The 22,943-nt window shown below is 34.0% G+C and overlaps 1 protein-coding gene across 2 annotated transcripts; it reads left to right on the top strand.

The window, feature by feature from the left end:
• The first annotated feature begins 586 nt into the window (after positions 1-586).
• LOC145245951 (uncharacterized) lies at positions 587-19,830 on the top strand. Of its 2 annotated transcripts, none has more exons than XM_080107711.1 (3): positions 587-707; positions 1,942-1,973; positions 14,315-19,830. In XM_080107711.1, the coding sequence occupies exon 3, from the start codon at positions 14,323-14,325 to the stop codon at positions 19,603-19,605; it is 5,283 nt and encodes a 1,760-aa protein (XP_079963837.1). In that variant the 5' UTR covers positions 587-707; positions 1,942-1,973; positions 14,315-14,322; the 3' UTR covers positions 19,606-19,830. The 2 variants fall into 2 exon arrangements, with proteins under 2 accessions (XP_079963837.1, XP_079963836.1); XM_080107710.1 differs by lacking the exon at positions 587-707 and adding an exon at positions 857-974.
• Positions 19,831-22,943: the final 3,113 nt, after the last annotated feature.

Raw genomic sequence — 22,943 nt, 5'->3', positions numbered from 1 at the left:
TTGTAAAAATAAAGTTCATTTTTTAAAGACATTTTTAACCCAGCCAACGACACATACTTCTGCTAGTATATATATATATATATATATATATATATATATATATATATATATATATATATTCCCTCTGCTTCAATTTTTGTTATCAAGTAAGATCTATTACTTGTAGTTTCATTTAATACTTTTGCAAGCAAAATCTGATCCTGCATTTTGCTAATTCCTACCCTCCGATGAGAAGGAAAGTATTTCTTCGAAACTCCGCAGATTAAAGACTATCCATTTATTTAATGTTTCTTTTTTAAAATTAAATATGTTTTTAACTCTTTTTCAAAGTGTTTTTTAACATGTTTTATTAACTACTTGTTATATATATATATATATATATATATATATATATATATATATATATATATATATGACTTTTATGCGTTTAATGAATGACGTCATATGTGACGCATGAAGAACTTTTGCGGTGTCATGTCTAAGCGAAGGGTATCAGCCTTTTGTCACATCATCTTTTGTGACGTCATAAAGAATTTGCCTAGTGCCTTTTAACGTTGTTTAAAACTATTACATCAGCACTTTGAAACGCCATCCAGGGTGCACGGAGACAAACAAGATCCAGAGTTTTAATAGTCTATAGATTGGTAAATATACTACGGTTAAAAGTTCGCTTAACAACACAATACCAACATTAACACAAAAACAAGGTATATTTTTCAAAATATATATATTTATTTATTTATTTATTTATTTTTACAATATTTTTCATGAGTAAATTTCGTCTACATCGGAATAGGAAATACGGTGGTGCGCTCCCCTTTGATGCGAACTAAGTAAAAAAAAGCTTGATTTTCATTGGTTTATTCTTAAACGATTGACCAATCAAATCGTCTGTTAATTAAACTACTTTTCTATGTTAGAAAGAAACAAATGTTATGTCGGAAATGTCTCTGATACAAAGATTTGCTTAAATTGTAAGTAATTTTACCGGTTAGCATGATCTTTTAGTTCGATTATTCATGGCGTCAACGACTGACCAACAATATTTATTTTATTATCTTCTAATTGTATTCATTCGGAACAGCTAATTTGATAAATAACACAGGCGAAATAAGATAATGTGGAGTTGTGTGGACGAAATACGATGACTTTATTTTTTTTTTTTAATATTGGTGGTGAATAATTATATATAGAAAATGATTTCTTAATTCTATTTTCACTTTATAAATCTGTGTATATATCTGATAAGAAAAAGAATTCCCTAGGAAACACTTAAATTATCGATTCTTTTATCGCTTATTCATTTTAAAACCTTTAACATTTAAATGTTACCAGGACAAAATGATTGAATGGTTTTAAACTGTTAAACTACAAGGCATTAATTATTCCGATTTATTCTGTTTTTATGTTTGTTTTTAATAACTATTAATTTTTTTTATTTTAGTGTTATTAAATTCTTATATTTTATATATTATATAAAAATATTTATCTTAAAAAAAAAAATAGATATTTTGTTTTATATATAACTACTATTCTCATCTTCAACGTTTCGACCGATGTAATCGCCGGCCTTCATTGAATGTTTTTCCTTTTTTTCTTTTTCTTTTTCGATTTTGGGAATTTTTATGTTGAACTGGAGTTCCCAAGTTCTAATAGATGGTCTCCAAGTTCGAAAAGATGCAGTTGAAGAAGATCGGAACGTACATCGGTCGAAACATTGTGAATCCGAGATGAGAATAGTAATCTGAATAATTAAAAAGAAATTTTTTAGGGGTTTGTTTTTTGTTCTGATTTTTAACATGAAAAGATCTGTCAGTTATTATTAATTACGTAAAAGCAAAAAAAGAAGAAAAAAAATGAAGACTGGCCACTGACTAAAAAAAAAAATGTATTTTAATATTTTTTAACAATTTTTTTCTCTCTCTCTTTTTTTTTTTTCAGAAACAGGAAATCTTAAAGTTAAGGATTTTCACGTAAGTTTCCAATATTTTTCTTCTTTCTTACGATTTTGCGGTTGCCAACATCCGAGGTTAATAATTGTTTTGTTAATTGATTTCAATTCGGACTCAATCCTTGAAAATAATGTTTTTATTTTGACATTTGGATTTCGTTTGAAACCACATTTTTTATAAGCATTAACGAAATTAGGTCGGATTTATTTACTACTGTTTACTGACGTTTTATAAAGCATAAAATGAAGACACTTCACTTTCACAAGCCGTTGAAAAAGGTGATTTTGTGTTGGTTTCAAATATATATATATATATATATATATATATATATATTGCAGACGTGTACGAAGTGGCATCTCTCTAAAAATTCTATGACTATATTAAAAAAAAAAATCTGAATTCTTCCGAATAATATCACGCCATGAATAATATCAATAGTAAATCTTGACTAATAACAACACGCGGAACTGATTTTTATTTTTAGTGATTTGAACTTTTACCTTCAAACCTGTTTGAAATTCCCCTTTTCCCCCCTCAAGTTTTTAGAGGTTTCTTTTGTTGTTTTTTGAAATCTGTTTAAATTAAATCTAGAATAATCCCCTATTTCGGATCAGCAATTTATTTGACGACGTCGTGGTGAGAATAAAAACATGCCCTTCCTTAATCATCATAAGTTCGGGGTAAGTGGCAGTCTAAAATATTAAGATCGGGGGTCGAGGTTCTAAATTTGGATGCTGTATTTTTTTCTTTAGATAAATTTTTAGTGATGGTTGGATGTAGGCAAATGTCTTTTCTTTTTTTTTTCTGGTGCTTGTTCAAAAAGAGGCAACAGGTCGATTTTTAAGCAAAAACAATGCACTGAATTGTCCCGTCGAAAGTATTAATATATCCAAAAATTACGAAAATTTATCGAATAGAACAACTACTATTGTGTTTTTTTAGTAAAAAGAAATAATAAAAAAAAAAGCCTTATGATATCGACTACATGTCTTGGACGCCATTACCATCTAAAATATGCTTTGTGTCTCCTGTTTCTGCAATCTTAACGGTCTACTCTAAAATATCTACGAAAAATTCAATTTTCCCAATGTTCCGTAAAAGTTACTTTAAAATATAAATAACTTTCTACTTGGTGAATTTTCGTAACTTTTGGATATATTACTATTTTCGACATAAGTAATATTGTTTTTGCTTAAAAGGACATATTTAAAAAAAAAAAAATCGATGTTTGCTCTCTTTGAACAAACACCTTTTTTTTTTTAAATTATAGGTACGTCTACAGAATGGAGTTAAAGCGATTTTTGCCCAACTAAACTTAAAACTTTAGGTTAGGGTTAGTTTAGGGTTGAAAAATTAGTTCAATTAAAATTCTGTAGAAGTATAAAATTAAATGTACAATGATCACCTTCTTTCAGATCAGCAAGCATTTTGTACGTATACAGAATATAAAACATCCTGAAATAATGTTATTATTTAGAAACTCATCTGTGCCTAAAACTAAACGAAAATTCCATTAGCAGAGTTTCTTTCTTAGAATTCTCCGCCTGTGGAACACAATACCGTGAAGTTACTTCCCAGCAGATTATAACATGATCATTTTCTAATCTAATGGGAATAAGTTCCTGCTGAGCTATCATCTTGAATAATCTAACCCTACACACGTTCCACCATTACTGATTATGTTGTCTCAGCATCTACTTAACATGTAACCTTTACCCTAGAGTCGCCTCTGCCTCTGAACTTTGAAGTGATGACTTCCCCTCACCCCAAGTGAAAAAAAAACAAACAAAAAAGAAACTCATTTTTAACATAGGGAGGGAAGGGCATTTTGTAACCTTACAATTTAATAAAAGTTAAATTTAGCTTGAAAATCCTATATAAAAAATAACACGATCCATATTCTGCATAAGTACCAGTGCTTTCTCCACAAGACTATCTCTAAGACATCACTTTTTCAGCCTTCAGACTAGGATTAAAGTGTCACAATAAGATAAATAGCAGATGACCACCGACCAGTGTTTCAATTTTGAAAATAAAAATGTACTATCTGTTCTGTCTTTAGTCATAGCAAAAGGAATCCTTCTTGATTGAGGGCAATTTTAATTTTTACCCAGAGTTTTTGATGCCTATCCTCTATATGAGTTATTATTGTGGAAGGTGTTCTGGTATTGCTTGTCACATTAAAGACAATGTACAGAATTATCTGTGAAGATTTGCATAAATTGGAAGTTGTAAACATATTCTACTATCTTGGTGATCCAATTCTTGCATGTATGGTGTGGGGGCAAGTTTCATAAGCTTTTTCGTGTCTTAATCTGTTGTTGACTCAGTTGTTACTTGGGATCAAAGTTACAACATTTATACCCATAGTACATTATATGTGAGCGACATAAAAGCATGTGATATTGACCCTACCAGCTGGGAGCCCAAAGCTAAAGTTCATAAACATCTGGAGACAAATGATAACCAAAGGCCTATCCACTGGAGAAAGGTTCCTCACAGAGTGAGCTGAGATCAAAAGACTATTCAGAAAGGCTAGTCAAAAAAATTCAACAGACTACCAGCACAACGAACCGACCTTTACGTCAGACATCTGCAACTGACAATGTAGATCGAAAATAGGCTTATTCAGCTAAAGAAGACAGTGTGCAACAACAACCTCTACAGGCGCAAACTCGGTCTTCTAGACTGACGGAAGCCAACCACATGTGAGTGAATGATGGGTTTCTACTAACTTATCCTTTCTGAAGATGCAAAGGATTAACATGGCTATAATTTGGTAGATCTGCTGTGTGCCCCTTGATGATAGTTCTGACGCCCTACTATAGATGTTGAAGGTACCCAGTTTGGAGTCAGCTTTGTGCTGCAACCGCCTACATGGTATGGAAGTGTTGAACGAAGCCCTACACATCCAAATTTAGAGTAAGCAAAGAAAAGGCAAGCCAAGAAAGATCCTAGCAATGGCAATTAAAAAAGTAAATCAGTACTATTATTCTTGCTAAAAATGTCGACCCATGAAGCATCAAATGATACATAACAAACAACAGAACCCCCTAACTAAAAATTAAACAAAGATGCTTACAATTTTTCAAAGTAATTTCTAATTGGGTTTCTGAATTTTTGAGATGAGGAATAGTTATTTGGGTTCTTCGGACTACTGTTCTCATCTTGAGTATCATTTTCACGTTTCAGTGGATGTGACCTCTGACTTTTTTTCAGATGTATTTTGTTAAACACTAGAATATTTCTGCTGAAATGCGGACGGAATTTTGAACTGAATCCTTTATTTATTTCATGGGGGTTGCATGTTCCATCAACGACTGGATATAAGTCCTAAGTAATTCGCAATTGTATTTTTTGGTCGCCCACACTGAAAATTGACCTTCAATCTTCAGGAGAATATCACTTTTTACTATTAATTTTTCCAAGTACTCTAACCACTATGTCACAGGTCCTTGCAGACTAGTATGAATTTTGGAAGCCTTAAACCTATTTTATTTCTAGTTGTAAATATCAGTATTTATTACTAATTTTTATTACTGTGTTTGTGTGTGTATATGTTAATGTTTACTTATTACTGTATATATTATCTATTATTTATAATTAATGGTTCTCATATTGTGGCTGACGGAATGAGAGTATGCTACCCACATGAAATAAATAAAGGATTCTGTTTGAAATTCTATCCAAATTCCCAAGTTCAGCAAGATACACCTGAAGAAGCTCAGAGGTTATATCAACCGAAACGTTGTGAAAAATGACACTCCAGATGAGAACAGTAGTCCAAATGAATCAAAATAATATGAATAATTTCTAATTCGTTTTAAAGTAAATTAGTTAAAATTACTTTAAAAAAATAGAATAATTTAAAAAAAAACATCAATTTCTATATGAAATGGAAACTGATGTTATCATTAAAAACAAACTATACAACTGTAGAAGGTGCTCAGTTCAGTTCCAATCTCTAGTTTAATCTTGTAAGACATTTGCAGCAAAAACTTGCCTCTCTACCACAATTGCAAGGAATTTACTTCTCTTCCTCTGCATACTTAGTATCAAATGGAATTTTTACTTTTCAAGAGCTTCTCATCTGAGAAACATATTGCTATGGGACTGCTTCCTTGTAAACGATAACATAGTCATCTTCAAATGCAGTGTCAACAAATAGTTGCTATAAACTGTTCTCATAAGAATTCCAATTTTGTCCATTCTATCTCTGCTACCCCAACCGTTTTACATCTACTAACCCAAGAACTCTCGTCCATTCTTTCAACCTGGCCATTAAAGTCTATTCTGCACACATCACTCTATACCGTCCAGATTTAATCTTTCTTTGAGGTCATCAGAACAAAGCCTGTCTTTAAGACTCCCATTACACATCCATCATATCACTTTCATATCATTTCTCTTAATGCAATGCATATCCTCAACTCTCATATCCATGTTTCATTTCCATACAGCATCACACTGCATACACATGGCTGATAAACTCTTCCCTTAGTTGACAGAGATAATGCTCTGCTAGTTAGTAATGGCAGAAGGTCTATGAACTTATTCCATCCATTCCTAATTTTTGCAGTCATACGAACATCAAGATATGAACTCTTCCAAACTGTATAAATAGACCAAGCGATACTGGCTTTTGTGATGTGTTTTTGTACTTCGTAGTATGCCATCTTGGCATTAAATACTATGACCGTTCTCTGTATATTCTGTTTCGTTCTCAATACAAATACCTTTCTTTAACCGTGTCCATGTTTTTTTTTTTTTTATCCTATCGGGCCACAACACTTAGGTAATAAAAATTCTGAGCATCCTCAATATAATCTCCAGACTGTAGTGGAATGAAGCCACACATTTAATGCTAGCAAGACTAGCTGCTCTCCTTTAACAATTACAAGACGCCTCTCCAACGGCCTATATCCATGACAAATAACATCTTACCTGAGAATTCTTCCTTCAAACTCCTTGGCCTAGCATTATGTGGGCCATATAAACTAGAACAAATACATTGAGGACATTGCGAAAGCTGCTGCAAAGAAGTTGGGTTCCCTCTATCGAGCTAGAAGACTACTCACACCTAAGAGTATCCTGTATCTCTATAAGGTCACCATTTGCCTATGCATGGAATATTGGTGCCATGTCTGGGTTGCCGCATCTACCACTAGCCTCTACCTTTTGGATAGAGTTCAAAAAAGAGTTTTCAATCTAATAGATTCCACTTTATCAACTAAGCTCCAACCCCTGTCCCATTGTCGCAATGTTGCATCTCTGTGCCTGTTTTACAAATATTTTAATGGAATGTCCTCTGATGAACTCGTTGCACTTGTGCCTCCTCGACATACATATCCCTGATAAATCCATTTAGCAATAAAATCTTACCCCCTTCACTATTGTGGTTCCTAAATGCCAGAATGTTTTCTATTCTAGTAGTTTCTTCCTTCGAACAGCTAGATTTTGGAATTCCCTTCCTACTACCTGCTTCCCTAGCTGTACTGATATGCAAAAGTTCAAATGTAACATAAACCAACATCTTGTTAATCTTTCCTAGGACTGGTCCCAAATAGTAGCCTCTTACACCCTATTGGCGATATACTTTGTTAGGGATGAACATGAGTAAAAAAAAAATAAAAATAACTCACCATCCAAATATACTTTCTTCACATCTGAATTCTCATCCATCTCCATTATCTTACAATTCTTGCACATAAATTGCTTATCCTCTCTCAACCTATCTGTAATTCTACTGCACTTCTTGTGTACCTAATTCTTATAGGTACTGCAAAAAATTGAATTGCACTTGACTTCCTTTCTACAAACTGAGTTAGTTGAAAATAATGTGCTTTGCTAAATAAATGTTAGCAAAAAGCATTCTTTAGCAAACCATAATGTCTTTTGTATTACAGTCAAAACCCATGAATGTTTTTTAAGATCAATGAAATATGATTTGGTTTATACTTAAGCCCTCACATTTGATGGGTACTTCAGCTAGTGCTTCATAAAGAAAATAAATTATACAGTGATGATAATGTTTTGAGTTTTTAGATTTTAGTATGTGGGAGCTATAATTAAAGGCTTTAGAATGAAACACAAAAAACTGATGAAAGCAGATAATGTGAAGATCAAAGAGATTTCCACAAAGTCAACTAAAACAAGAATTTATCAACTAGCAAAAAAGATGAAAAAGAAAACAAGTAACAAAAACAAAATGACTGGGGATCATTTACTAAGAGTTCAGACATTTCCTTGGAAAGGTGTACATTCATTTTTCCCCACATATCTACCATAGAATGTGGTGTTATCAGCAAATATACCCAACTCAGGCACAATTTCATCAAGGAAATTGCTTATGAATATAATGAAAGTCCAAAGATGGATTCTTGTTGCACACCTGCATTAATGTTATGTTTAGATGCACAGTCATCAAGGACAACCTTCTCTAAGAATTGTCTAAATATTCGCCCAACAATATGATACAATTTAATTTTCATAAGATTTTCATGTCAGATTTTATCAAATGCTTTGGACATATCAAGAATGACCGCTCTGGCTTCTCTCACTTTGCTGCATGGTTTATACATGTGACAAATATTAAAATTCCATACACAGACTTAAAAGGGAAAATGAAAAAAAATATTCCAGAAGAAAATGACAAACAGTATGGGATATGTATTCCCAGTACAAATTTTATGAACACTATCTATCTCTGCCTAAATCTAAACGCAAATTCCATGAACAAAGCTTCTTTTCTAAAACTGCTCGCTTGTGAAACTTTGTTCTGCTGGCCTGTTTTCCAGCTGACTACAACATGGTCAGCTTCAAGTTCAATGTGAACAAGTTTGTGTTAAGCCGTCCCCTTAAATAATCAAATGAAAAAACAACTTATAATTAAAACAAAATACTAAAACTATTAGGATGAAGAGAAAACGAGAACAATAGTTTGAATGATAGAAATTAGCATTCTCATCTAAAATTCAGAAACAGAATCCTGTTGTTGTATGGATTTTAAAAACTAAAATGTGTTTATCATTTTCATTGTGAACAATCTGAAAGCAATTTTCAAGTTAATAATAGCAACCTCTTTGCTTTCTAGAAAATGTTACTGTATATGTACAGACTGTTACAGCAAAATCTGACTCTTAACAAAGAGAAAGCAAAATAGGCAATAAAAACAAAGTTGTATATACAGAGACCCGACAGTTTATTCATCAACAGTTAAATTTACATACTATACTACATTATTTTTCAATGTAACCACTGCCAGTAGAAATGGCCATCTCAAGTGTGAAATGAGTCACAATGTCCTGATCTATAGCAGTGAACATGTCTATGATGGATGCCTTCAGAGAATCTACCTTGTTATGAGTATGCTTGTTGGTTTTGGCCTCAAACATGCCCCAGAAATAGTTAAGGAGGTTGCAGTCAAATGAGAACAGCCACAAGTCTGGTGACCAGTGGTGAGAAACATTGTTGAGCAGCCACACCTGGGTCATTTTAGTTTTGTATGGAGAAGCAGAGTCCTGCTGGGAGATGTAGATGCATACGTCAGCGAACTTGTCCATTTAGGGCTTCACCATTCTTCTCAGCACCTTCTGGAATTTTGTTTATTTTTTATGGAGTGTTAGGTTTTGTTATAATTCCTTGTAATTGTGTGTTTTTAAGCAGGATATAATCGAACTAGACTTTTTGTCAATTAAAAACTAGCAAAAGTTATTACCTGTTGACTTAATGAGTACTTTATGCCAAATTGATGGTTGAATATGGTTAAATTTATGCTTATTTTTGCATTAATACCTCCCAATCCATAACTATGCATCGAACAGATACCATAATTTTTAATTTAGTTCGCTGCATCGTATCATAAAAAAGATCCATATAAAATTTCAACCAGATTGACACAGTAGTTTCAGTGAAAACTTCTAGAGTAAATGTGGTATTGTGTTGACTAATCCCTAATTGTATATCGAATGGATACTATAATACTTATTTTGCTGCACCTTTTCATAGCAAAGGTTCATAATAGTTTTTGAGAAAAAATGGAATGGACGGACAGACTCCACGAACTATAGATACTGTAATTATGAATTTAGAGAACAAAACAAACAGTAATTAAATAAACGAAAACAATCTCATTGGTCTAGTGATCTGCATGAATTCACTGGTTAAATATGTTGTAGTAATGTATCTTTCTATTCTAATAGCCTCTTCCCAAGAACTGCAGGTTGATGGAACCCTCTCCTACCTTTAGCCTTAACCTTTTTCAAGGCCAAGGCTAATAGGCATCTTCTATCTTTAAGCTAATCATCTTTCATTTTTTTTAGCTCTTTACATCAAGGGGCTTTGTGCCTTGTCTGGAACAACTTCCATTAAAAAAAACTTCAAAAACTATAAATAATTTGAAAAATTAAAAACAATAATTAAAAATTGATTAATTAATGAATTTTTGTAAGTGTTATAAAACTTGTTGACATAAAAAAATCGATCATACTATTTGGAAAAAAATATATATGTATAAACAAGATTATTTTATTGTCCATTTCATTTGGTTTAAATTGTATGTCCTGAAATAAAATTCTTTTTAAAGTGTTCAGAATGTAACTTTAATTCAGTGCTTTAATCGCTGGTGATGAACATCTTTTTCTTTTTGCAAGCATCAAACATATTTGAACTGTTTTAGAAGTTTATTACATGCAAAGAACTTATTAACACAAAAGTAAATCTTAAACAATGGAATTTGAAACTAAAATGTTAATTGTCAAAAGAAAAAAGTGGTGATGACAAGTAAAATGTTAGCAGAAAATTTCAATTTTATAGCTGTTCAAAAAATAGAATTTTCTGTAAGGACAAACAAGACGTTTTATATTATGTAGACTTGTTATTCTGTAAAAATTATTTCAAATTTTAGGGAAACAAACAAATTTATTTATTTATTTTTTTTTTTTTTCAGATTTTTCCATCAAAACAGATTTATCATTCATCTTGAATTTAGTCTAAATGATCTATACACCTGTAATTTTTTTTTTCTCGTTCTAACATTGATATTAAAATCCTACTTTTTCTATTTAAAAATTATTAATGCAAACTTTTTAATATACTCGGTTATGGATATGCAAGGGACTATATAAAGGTTAACTAATTTGCATATTCCTATGAAAAACGAGCATTAATTACCTATTCATTTTTTTATTTTGTTGTTTCTTATTAGATGATTGGTTTCATTTCACTATTACACTGAATTTTATTTATGCATAGTTCCTACATTCTGCATAATTGCATAGAATTTAAGATGGAAACGTTCCAGGACACTGCACTATTTTTATTAGGTTGGTGCAAAAATAATGTCATTTTTTGATATAGATGTCAAAAAACAACATCATTTTTTTACCAATCTAATATATATATAAAGTGACCTTGTTGGGTGTGTACAAAAAATCTCTACCAAACTCCTCTCTGAATATTTGGTCTACAGAGTTGAAATTTAATATATAGGGCCTGTAGATCTGTAGTACACTTTTGATTTGGTTTTTAGCTGCTAAAATAGCTTTTAAAGGGTCAAAATTGAAAAAATTGAATTTAGCCTGGCGTAAGTCGGCTATACCTATCTTTTTTCTTTTTTTCTTTTTTCTGTGCATGTTCTAATTAAAAGTTATAGTTTAAACGTTTTTTTTTTTGTTTTGTTTTTTTCGGTTTTTGTATATATATGGATTTAGTGCATACGCTAACAGATAAGACTAGAGAGTTTCTGTTTCAATTCTAGCTAATGGCACGCAGGTTATTATTTTTTTTTTTTAAATCACTACTTTATATTAGGTACAATATAATATTCAGTAGAGAATTGGCTTTATAATAATAGATACAAAATCTACATGAATTAAAATATATTTAAGCATATTTTATGACCAAGTAAAGCCAGGTAGTTTAATAGTTTTCTTTTCAAATCACTGTCAGACATCCACCTTGAAAACATCATGAACAAAACCATCAATATTTATTTTATTTTTTTTAAGTACCAATCAATTACTCAATCAAAGATGAAATATTTTCAAAACAGACATGATTATCAACATATATCTATCCCCAAGTCAAATGTAGGGCGTAATTTTGCACTTTGAAGTGTCTTATTTATCTGCTAGCACCAACTACTATGATGTCAACAGATAAATGCAATACAGTGAATAAGCCTTTACTTTACATTGTATTGCTGTCACATCTAGGGATATACCATTCTTTCTTGTTTTGACAATACAAAATCGACTTCACAATCAAGTGGGGGTGAGGGTGATTTCTTCTTTTCTCTACAGTCTTTTTCTCATAGAAGAGACATAGGTAATCTTTCTCTACTTTTTCATTCTTTCCATGAAAAATGCTCAACAGAGTTCCAATCTCTGGTTCTTCCCTGAAAAATATTCACAGCAAGAACTTGTTTTATTACCACCACTGTAAAGAAATTTATTTTTTCTGTGTACCAAACAGTATTTCCATAAACAGTTTCTTTCCAAGAATGTCTTGTTTTTGGAGCACATTGCCATGAGATTACTTTTCTGAAGACTACAAAATAATTTTCAAGTCCAATGTCAACAAATTTTGTTTACTCTATTCATTGTTTTCAAGCTGTCGAAATTCAAAACTGAAAGGAAAAATAGTGTTATACATATTGCTTATACCTTTTTTGGAACATATATTCTGCTAGTCTTATATATAAAGTTAAGTCGGGTGCTTCCCTATTTCATTGATCAGATTAGCTTTCTTCACAAAAGGTAAATAAAAAGAAAATCTATTTGTAAGTGATTTTAGACCCTTTGCTGACCTGTTTTTGTTTTTTTTAAATAAACCTTAATTTTTCAATTTCAATATTTACTCCTTATCAATATTTTATTCTTTTTTAGTCAGAAGTAAAGGATGATTGAGAAATTTTTACTCTCACAGTAAGAAGTCTTGATACTGTTACCCAAATCACTGGGTACTAATTTTGTAACAACCAATTTTTCATATTTCACTGGTAGCAAATTAGATTTTGTTTCAAGATTATTCAAATAATAAAAAGACAGTTTCATTTTATTCATATTTTTTTTACTTAATAAATAATTATAAATGATATTTGGGCTTGAGATTATTATTATAGTTAAAAACATTCATTCACATTATTTAATATATAAAAAGTTATGAAGTACATTTGATTTAAGATTATTATTATGCCTAAAATTTTAAACAACTTCGTATCCATAAATCACATTTTTGTTAATATTCATGTTACAATGTTTCTTTTTTATTTTTCGTATTGAGGTTTAAATTGTTCAATTAATAAAGAATTAAAAACAATTTTTGTTCAAGACTATTATTACAATTATTAGAAATTATTTACATCTAATAATTTTATAAATAGAATAAAAGAAAAGGTAATTTCTCACACTACTTTAAGGATTTAATGATATTAAAGCTTGTGTCTATCAGCCTTATTTCAATTTTGATCAAAATCCATATGATTTTGATTCTAGAAAATGTCTGAAATTTAAGGGTCATAAGAAATTGTAATTTAGGGAATCTTAATGGATATGGATAAAATTCAATGTAAACGTGATATATTTTATTTTTTAAATGTAAGGTTGTATCCATATTATATCCTCTGAAATTGCTTTAAAATATTACAAAGAAACTGAAATTTAGAGAATATTTATTAATTGATATCTAACATGTATTGTTAAAATTTTACAATAATTGGAAGTATCTGAATTTTCACAAAGAGATTCTACCCCTATTACCCTCTTTACACAAAACGAAATGAAATATATCTTATATTACCCTTATGCTTAGTAACCATGTTGCAAAATTCATAATCAATTAGCTTATGAATGATTTCTCTACATATATACAAACACACGTATATCTAACTTTCTTAGAGATACATTAACACATTAACACAGCAAAAAAAAAGTTTTATGATAATTTGGTCCATTTAAAAATGAAAAAAAAAGACCAAACAAATGAACAAAGGGAAACTAAATTAAAAAAGTACAAGTTATGACTAATTTAAAATATATTTTTTTTTTTTTTCCCCAAATGATCTTTCACATATAAATCAGTAAATACAGAATTACTGTTAAATATAATCTGGATGGTATAATGTCTTTGATAATTTTGAGAGTGAAACCTTTTTCAAACAATCTTTTTGTGTCATTTTTAGTTTCTATATATTATGTAGTGTATTTTTTTTTTTTTTTTTTTCCAATCGAAATTATTCAAAAGTCATGACCTTTTCTCTAGTCACATATCCTCTTGTATATTTTTCTAAGATAACAAAGACCAAATTTCATTATCTTTCCATCATACATTTGCTTATCACCCATCTTTGTTTCTTTCCTCAGGTTTAATCATGGAGAGAAGGACGCAGAGAAAACGGAAGAAGGATGATGAGAAGCAGGAGCGAAAGAAATGCAAGAAAGTTTCAACAAGGTCTTCTTTGTTGACTTCAGCTGCAACGGGTGCGAGTGATAGTAATAATACTGCAGGCAGTGGGCAGTCCCCCAAAAAGGATGCCGATTCCACTACCCCATCAGTAAATCAAGGGATCGGCAGCAGAGTAGAAGAAACCAAAGATGACAGTGTTGACACAAAGGACAAAGACAGCGAGGCATGTATGCGCCAATCACCAGAACCAAACTGCTCGATTTGCCTGAGCAAGCTGGAGAATAAGTCGTTCACCGACAGCTGTTTTCACACGTTTTGCTTTGTATGTCTGCTTGAGTGGTCAAAGATTAAGACGGAATGCCCACTCTGCAAGCAGCCTTTTAAAAGCATCATCCACAACGTCCGGTCCTACGATGATTATGATCAGTACGATGTTCAGAAACAGGATATGCCTGAGGATAGACGTTTCCGCTACCGAACGACTCTCACAGTTGATCGTCTCTTGGCATTGCAGAATTCAAGAGGACGGGGAGATTACCAGGATATCTACGGCTCCCGTATTATGACAACTCGTCACTCTGCACGCAGACTACAACAGCAACAACAACAGCAGCAGCAACAGCAACAACATCATCATCAGTTGCAATACTCAAGGCATTCACTTGAGTTCCGTCGTAGTGTCTATCGTAACAATCTCCAGATTAAGAATAAGAACACAGGCCGTTATCGCAATATCAAGCCCGATTTTCTTCAAAAAAATCCGACAGCTATCCACCGACTTGCACCATGGCTAGAACGTGAGCTGAATGTGCTTTTACGACACCAGGAGAGTCATGTTCTGTTTGTGATGGAGTTGATTCTTGATCTTATCAAGTGTTATCCAATTAGTAGCGAGGAATTCTATCAGCACATATCGCCATTTGTTGGCCGCAACACTTCACTCTTTATGCACGAGTTTGAAAACTTTGCAAAGTCGGCCATGCCTGATATGCGGTCATACGATGAGAACACACAGTATGTACCTTTTACTCAATTGGTGGATTCAAACACTGATGCCTCATCTACTGATGATGATGATGATGACGACGATGATGTGATTGTAGTCTCTCCCAGGGAAACGGCGACAGCTACTGCGACTGCTACCACTTCTGGTAATCAAAGTAGTATCTCTGTGTCTATAAGCCTTGGACATCCTTCACAACAAATAGTGATGACCTCCTCCACTTGGGACAAACAGTCTTCGGATAAAAGCCAAGCCGAAAGCAACACTTCAAATGGACAAACCTCAACATCTGGTTGGGAATCGCCCCAGCCGGGACCTTCGGGCATCTTACCGTCATCTGTTACTGAAACAACAAATGCAGAAGCTGAATCCACCTCAACAGAAACCAACACGGCTTCGGAATCCACACAGAAATTGGATAAGGATAAAAAGCGAAAGGAGGGAGAATCATCTGATTCCAATGACAGTGAAGATGGTGGTGAGAGAGATAATAATGATGAAGACGAAGGTAGTGATGTTGTCATAACTGGTTACGAGAAACCCTGGGCTGAGCGATCGCCAATTCTGATTTCTGATTTGGACAATGTGAGCGACGATGAAGAAGAGGCTGAACCGTCTACTGAAAAACCCGAAGAGTCTGGCCATTGTACCCGATCGAGCGTAAGTGGCGAGAGTCATCGGTCAAGAGAAGGTTCTGAAAAACAAAGCAGTTCACAACGGAAGGGACGCAGTCATCGCAAATCACGCCATGACAAACACTCAACAAGTGAACGACGCCAACGTGAACAAAGCTTACATTCTTCAACTGCTTCTTCCTTTGAAAAATCTTCGTATAAGAAGGGGGCATCATCCCGGTCAAGGTCTAAATCTCGCTCAGCATCACGTTCCCGCCATTCCAAAAGCAAAAGTAGCAGTTCGGGTTATTCGAACAGAGAGAAACGATCACGTCGTCAGCGTCACCGTGATGACTCTCCAACTTCCTCGTCTTCGTCTCTCCAGCTTCATATTTCTCAAAGTTCTATATTTTGTCCACTTACTTACAGCAATGTGTACCGAGTTGGCAATCACCCACGGCGCACACTAACAGAACATTCCAGCAGTGCATGTGATTATGAAGGCTATTCACACACAAAGTCACGTCGAAAACGCTGTAGTACTTCTTACACGCCAGCCAGTCCTGTTAAACATCCTTCTCGGGCAAGATCACGGTCCTCCAGTGTGGAGATTATCTCTTGCAAACGCCAGCGCAGAAGTCACAAGAAACATAAAAAACATAAGCACCGGAAACATCACCGAAGCAAGCGGTCTTCAAAAGTATCTTCATCTGTTTGTGGCTCCATTTCAGATAGTAATTTTGCCAGTGGCTCTGACGTAGTGCCTATCTCTCCACCTCCGGCATCTACATATAAAAAACACCATTCTGGCCACAAGAATTCACATTTAAAACAGCGCAACACTTCTAGTCCAAGCAATGATGATGTGCACATAATTGCCACTGTCCGTGGAGGAGGGTCTCATTTGGAGTGCTTTGAAAAATATGCAAATTCCTTACACCCTTATTCATCTGCAACGGCTAGCTGCTCTCGATCTTCGTTTAAAGAAAGGATTCATCCAATCTCCCCATTACCGTTGCGGAGCAATGCTTCATCACCCTTTATTGATCCCGAAACAATTGGAGCCGATGTTGTTATATCTTCTGAGGGCAATGAGTTCCAAACTAACGTGGACACTGTGGTGAATGATAAAACAAACAGTGATTTGCTGACAAAAGCCATCAGTGTGCCAGTATCGACCTGTGGCACATTGGATGAGATAAACGACCCCGATCTTAAACTTATGATTCCCGACTTGATGAGCGTGCAACCAAATTCTCCCGTCTTTCCCTCAACCAGCAAGCCAGACTGCATGCAAGCCGACAGCAGCACTTTGACAACTTGGACTGGTGCCTCTCAAATTGGTCTCTCGTCTTGTGCTCTCAACTCCTCAAAGTGGCTCCCCTTGTCGCTTTCAACTGAGCAGCTTTCTCCACCAGTAAATCCTGACTGTCTGTATGGTGGTAAAAGTGTTAGCAATTTCAGCCCCTTTATTGGAGAGGTCGACCGAGCAAACACACATTCTACTAAACCATCAGCAACTGTTACCTTGGCTTCTGCCAATGATTCTAATCCCACTTCAACCTCAAACACTTTGAACCTCACTGGTTCTCTTTTTGAATCTTCTCGTCGTATGTCAAGTGAAAGCAATAGTAGTTTCTCATCTACGATATCGGTCACTGACCATAACCCCATAACCCACAATATTAAGCCTTTCAGTATATCCCCAAATGCTTCACTTGAACCTGATTTATCGACTTCCATAGCCAGCTTTCAGCCCTTGCCATTACGTATTTCATTTGATGATCATGATATGTCCGTAACGGCAAGCACAAAACCAATGGGCACTCTAAATCACTGGACTCCTGGAGAACAGGTGAAAAGAAAACATCCTGCAGCTGCTGAAGGACAATCGTCATTAGATCTTGGAAAACCAGATTGCAGTAAAGAGACATTATCGACACCTTTGTTGGATACTCTAAGTACAATTTGCAGCACATCAGTTGCAAAACTACCCACTCCTGGCGATAATAGTGATACTAAAAAATCAAACTTACTGCCTCTGTACAGTACAATTTCAGAAAGCTGGCAGTCACTGTCATCATTATCCTCATCATCATCGTCTTCTTCGTCATCATCATCATCATCACCATTAAGTCCTCTTGCTGCTGCTACTTCCCTTTCGATCATGTCTTCTGCAAAATCGAAATCTGAAAACACTGTCAGCAGCAACACAGCACCAAGTACTATCGTCACTACCAATACTACCTCTGATATCACTTCTCTCTTCGGCTCTTTTACAGCTGCTTCTTCAACCACTGCCACAACTACTTCCTTCTTTGTCTCTCCTGTCCCTATTATGTCAGCCCTGTCTCTCACATCTTCTGAACGAAAGCCCAGAGAGGAGACTACATGCACTGACAATAACAATGACGTAAAATCTATCATTTCGGAGGTATTTGCCTTAAACTCTCAATCGTCAAACATTACGTCTCCACAGAGAGAAAGGATGGGGAGTAGCAGAAGCCCTTCACTTTCTCATCAGCATAGAGAGGAAAACCTTAATTCGAGTACTGACAGCAATCATCAAACACAATCGCCATCCCCTAGCATTACCAAGGGGAAACTGCTGATAGACATGGGTGACAATGATTACAACAAAAAGTCAGATGATGATGACAATGATGATAGCTCAGACTCAGACTCTTCATCTAATTTTACGTTTGTTGACAATAATCGGGTTCCGCATCTCCCACAGGCAAGAGGTGCCACCTCATCGGCCCTTTTGACTGAGCAACAAAAGATGACATTATCCCCCTCATCACCCGGCAGCAGTGATAACAAATCTGAGGCTGAAACCCCATACAAATATTCTCCTCTTAATTTGTCTTCTAACAAAAAGAGCCCACTTAAGATAACTTTCAAACGTCTTAGTTCTTCCGCCTGGGTTGATAAGACAGCTGTTCCTGAAATCCCCAATGTTAAACAGGTGTCGCTGCCAAGTGCATCATCCAGTCAGAGTGAATCTTCTAGCGACTCTGATTCAAGTAATGAAGGTGATCATTGTCGAACTCCTGAGACAAGCTCAGAATTAAAACGGGCTCAGAAATCACCAGCTCCTGAAGAATTTGGTCAAAATAAAACTTTTATTGACTATTCTGCTGGAAGGACCACAAAAGATGACTTATCTGAGAGGTCCAACCGTCACAGCTCTGCAATTGGACTGAAATATCCTGTCCATGCCTCTGATCAAAAAGATGCTGCCACAAACCATCTTTCTCAAGATAACTTACTTGATGAATCTTTGAACGACAACTCTAACATACAAGGCTGTAAGAATCCTGATTCTTTAGGGCTTCAGTCATCAATTAGTTCCCCTTCACAGTCTAGTAAAATTCTGGACAATCCTACGGACACTCGGGTTGTGTCAGAATCTGCTCCTCAAGACTCTTCTCAGGTTGAAGTACCTCCTGAGGAATTGTCCTCGGGTAGTAATAAACTGGATAACCAAGAGCATGAGGGTTCTTATCATGATACAGGTTTTAAGATGAATTGTGCATCGAACTTAAATTCTCAGGGTGACTTATCGGATGAATTAAATAGTGGAGTTGATGAAGATGATGATGGTTTATATTCATCGAGTGAACTATGATGACCTACAAAAACACACACACACACACACAGATCTACATTAACAAAACAAATATTATCGAGTGATAGAAAAATGACAATTAAAGATGATTGATTTTGCTTTGTATATATTTAAAAGAAAGAAAATTATATTAAAAATAAAACCCAACCCTCAGTCATTCTATTATATTCACATCATGACTGTTCTGGATGACTATTTAATAAACATATTAATAAATACATAAAATATTTATTTTTATTATTTAAATTTACCATATGCTTCTATCTGACCACTCCTATGTTAAAACCGAGTAATTTATGTAACAATCTAACCTTTGAAGTGAAGATGCCAAAGTTAAGGAGAAGAGAAAAGAAAAAAAAAGCCATTTTAAATTCTAGTATAACAGAAAAACGAAAATGCTATTTCATACTGCAACATGACAGATCGACAAAAATTCTATTTTAAACTGAAACATGACAGATGCGCAAAAATACTATTTCATACTGAAGCATGACAGACAGGCAAAAATGCTACTTCTTACTGAAGCATGACAGACTGATGAAAATTCTATTTTGTACTGAAGCATGACAGACAGACAAAAATTCTATTTCATATTGAAACATGACAGATGGATAAAAATGGCATTTCATACTGAAGCATGACAGACTGATCAATGGACAAAAGCCTCTTATAAAGACGCAAGGAGGCATTAAAAAAGATGAAATATAAAGATATATTTTTAATTACTTAGAAAGTGGATGTTTTTTGTAGAGAAAGATAAAAGTGTTCTTGAATAAGCACAATAAAAATAAAATATAAGAATGCTTTAAAAGTATATTTACTTAAAATTTTCAATTACAAAAAAAAAAAAAAAAATTTTGTGTGGTTTAAGTTTTTGACGTTTTGCGATAAGGATCGATAATTTAGATTCCTCGGACTACTCTCCTAATCTTGGTGGTTATTTTCCCCATATTTCAGCTCATGAAAACTTCAGCCTTTTTCTTGGCACAGCTTTACAAATTTAGGAAACTGAGAATCTTATACTGAATTTCAACTGAACCGTTATTTAATTTACATGGGTAGATTGTTCTCGTTCTATCAGCCATAACCAGATAAAAATGTTAATTATCATACCAAGAGTATCTCTCCACCTCTATGAAAACTGACGGGACAAAAATTGTTGCAGCTCTTAGGGAAGCAATCCCATGGTAATGTGTTCTACAAATGAGAACATCTTGGAAAACAACACTGTTCATGAAAAATTTGACTGATGCTAAGCACACAGATGAAGAAAGGAAGTTTTTTTTTCCCACTTGTAGTATGACGAGTCGTTGGTGCAAATGTCTTATGAGAAGGAATCCGAGATTGGTGCTCAGTTAAGCAGAAATAATGATAGAGTAAAAAAAAAAAACTAACAAAATCTCTTGTTAGAAAAGGACTGTAGAGAACAGAAATGATCTTCCCTTACTAGAATGCAAAATTAATTTGGAACTCTGTCATGGCAAGAAAGAGTGCTCTAAGTGTCACCTCCCTAGAGTGGCAACAGTATTCTATCTTAGAACATATCTGATTTTTATATAGATAGCTGATTGTCGAGAGCAGTTGGATGATCCAGACATTTTTGCATCAAACTTACTAGCAGATTGAATGTAAATCTTTCATTTTAGATCTGGAGTGAAAATCACAGGCTTATCAAAACAAAATGTTTATTTCAACTGGATCTAAGCATTAGTGATTAAAAGAGGGATGTTTGGTTTCACATGTATTATAAAGATAATGAGGCACTTTTTATCTGGATTTTGGAACTTTCTGGAGCAGTAGAATGATCTAACATTTTTCAGCAGCAGATTGGATATAAGTCTTCTATTTTAAATCTGGAGTGAAAATCAATTAAAGCGCTTCCTCTATGAAAGATCCATTCATTTCAGCTAGAGCTAAACAAGAATCTATTAGTGGTTAAAAGAGAGCAGTTTAGTTTTAGAAGTGTTGAAGTAACAAGACATTTTAGTCAGCTGAAATACTTAACTTCTGGTGTGGCTGCTATCAGAAACGTTGACAAGGCAAATCAGTTCCTTCACTTTTATTGTTCTTCAGTGTGTCTATTGTGAAACGATTTATTGAAATCAAATATAAGAAAAAGACGGGTTTTTAATCGGCTGTAGGCCGAAGATCGATCATCTGTGATTTTTATTCTAGTGACAACAATATTCACTGCTAGGAGTGAGAAAAGTCCATAATGCTTAAAATATTAAATGAAAATAGCAATAGTAAGTAACAAATAGTTTTATTGCCAATTACATACACGGATTTTTCAATACACACTTAGTGAGAAGGATGTGCTTGCTTGGCTTTGCACAAACTGTCAATTCTTAGTGATGTTGCTGACAAACATACACGTAAGCCACTTTCTGGAGCAAGTCTGGATCTTTATTTCTTTTTCATATTGGTCAGTGCCAAAAATCTTAACTGCCTTTCGAGATAACAATGGATATTCGGAGGCTACAGTGAGCCAGAATTTCGAAGCTTGTTGCTGCATAAAACTGATTTTTTAAACTTCTGTCGCATGAAATTTCAGCCAGTTCTTCCAGTTCATTTCCTGTGAGCATGCTATCAGCTATTTCAACATTAAACGGATTTCTGATCCAGTCAAAATTTTTAATATTATCTGGAATATCTCTCGAGAAATATTTGTCAATGTTCGGCTAGTGATATCAAATGTCGTTTAACATCTACAATTATCAAATCAACATTAACTGAATCATTGTTGCTGAGATATTTGTCCAGTGTAGGGAACATATCTAAAGTTTTCTTACTAACTTTTGTAGTCCATATATTCAGTTTTTTTTCTTGAAGGCTTGTATTTTGTCATGACTAAATAAAATATTTGAATTTCTTACTTGTAGAGATAAATTCAGTTCATTAAATTTGTTGAATATATCTGCCAAATAAGCAACTTTGCAAAGCCAAATTTTATCAGCCATTATCGAAGCCAGTTCAGCATCATGAACACAGAAACATCAACAGTTCTTCTCTAAGTTCAAATAAACACTGAATTACTTTACCTCATGATAGCCATCTTACCTATGTATGAAACAACAGGCTTGAATGTTCAGCCCCTATCTCACCACAGAGTATTGCAAAGAAACGATTAAACAGTGGTCTGGTTTTAATGAAATTTATCACTTTAATACAAGATGACAAAACTTCGGACAATATCGATTTTTTTGGCAACCAGAGCTTCTCGATGAATCATGCAATGTTTTGCAGTGATATTAGGTGCTACTTTCTTAACATACACCTGAGTGAATACCGGTCATTGACGCTGCCCCATCTGTACATATGCCAATACACTGGCCCAT

Source organism: Euprymna scolopes, chromosome 23 (assembly GCF_053919585.1).
Source record: "Euprymna scolopes isolate OS-2025 chromosome 23, ASM5391958v1, whole genome shotgun sequence".
Taxonomy (NCBI): Eukaryota; Metazoa; Mollusca; class Cephalopoda; order Sepiida; family Sepiolidae; genus Euprymna; species Euprymna scolopes.
This window is presented reverse-complemented; position numbering and strand designations above follow the sequence as displayed.

Bases quoted from the DNA above. Each gene is read 5' to 3' on its own strand.
- LOC145245951 (XM_080107711.1), top strand. From the start codon at position 14,323: ATGGAGAGAAGGACGCAGAGAAAACGGAAGAAGGATGATGAGAAGCAG.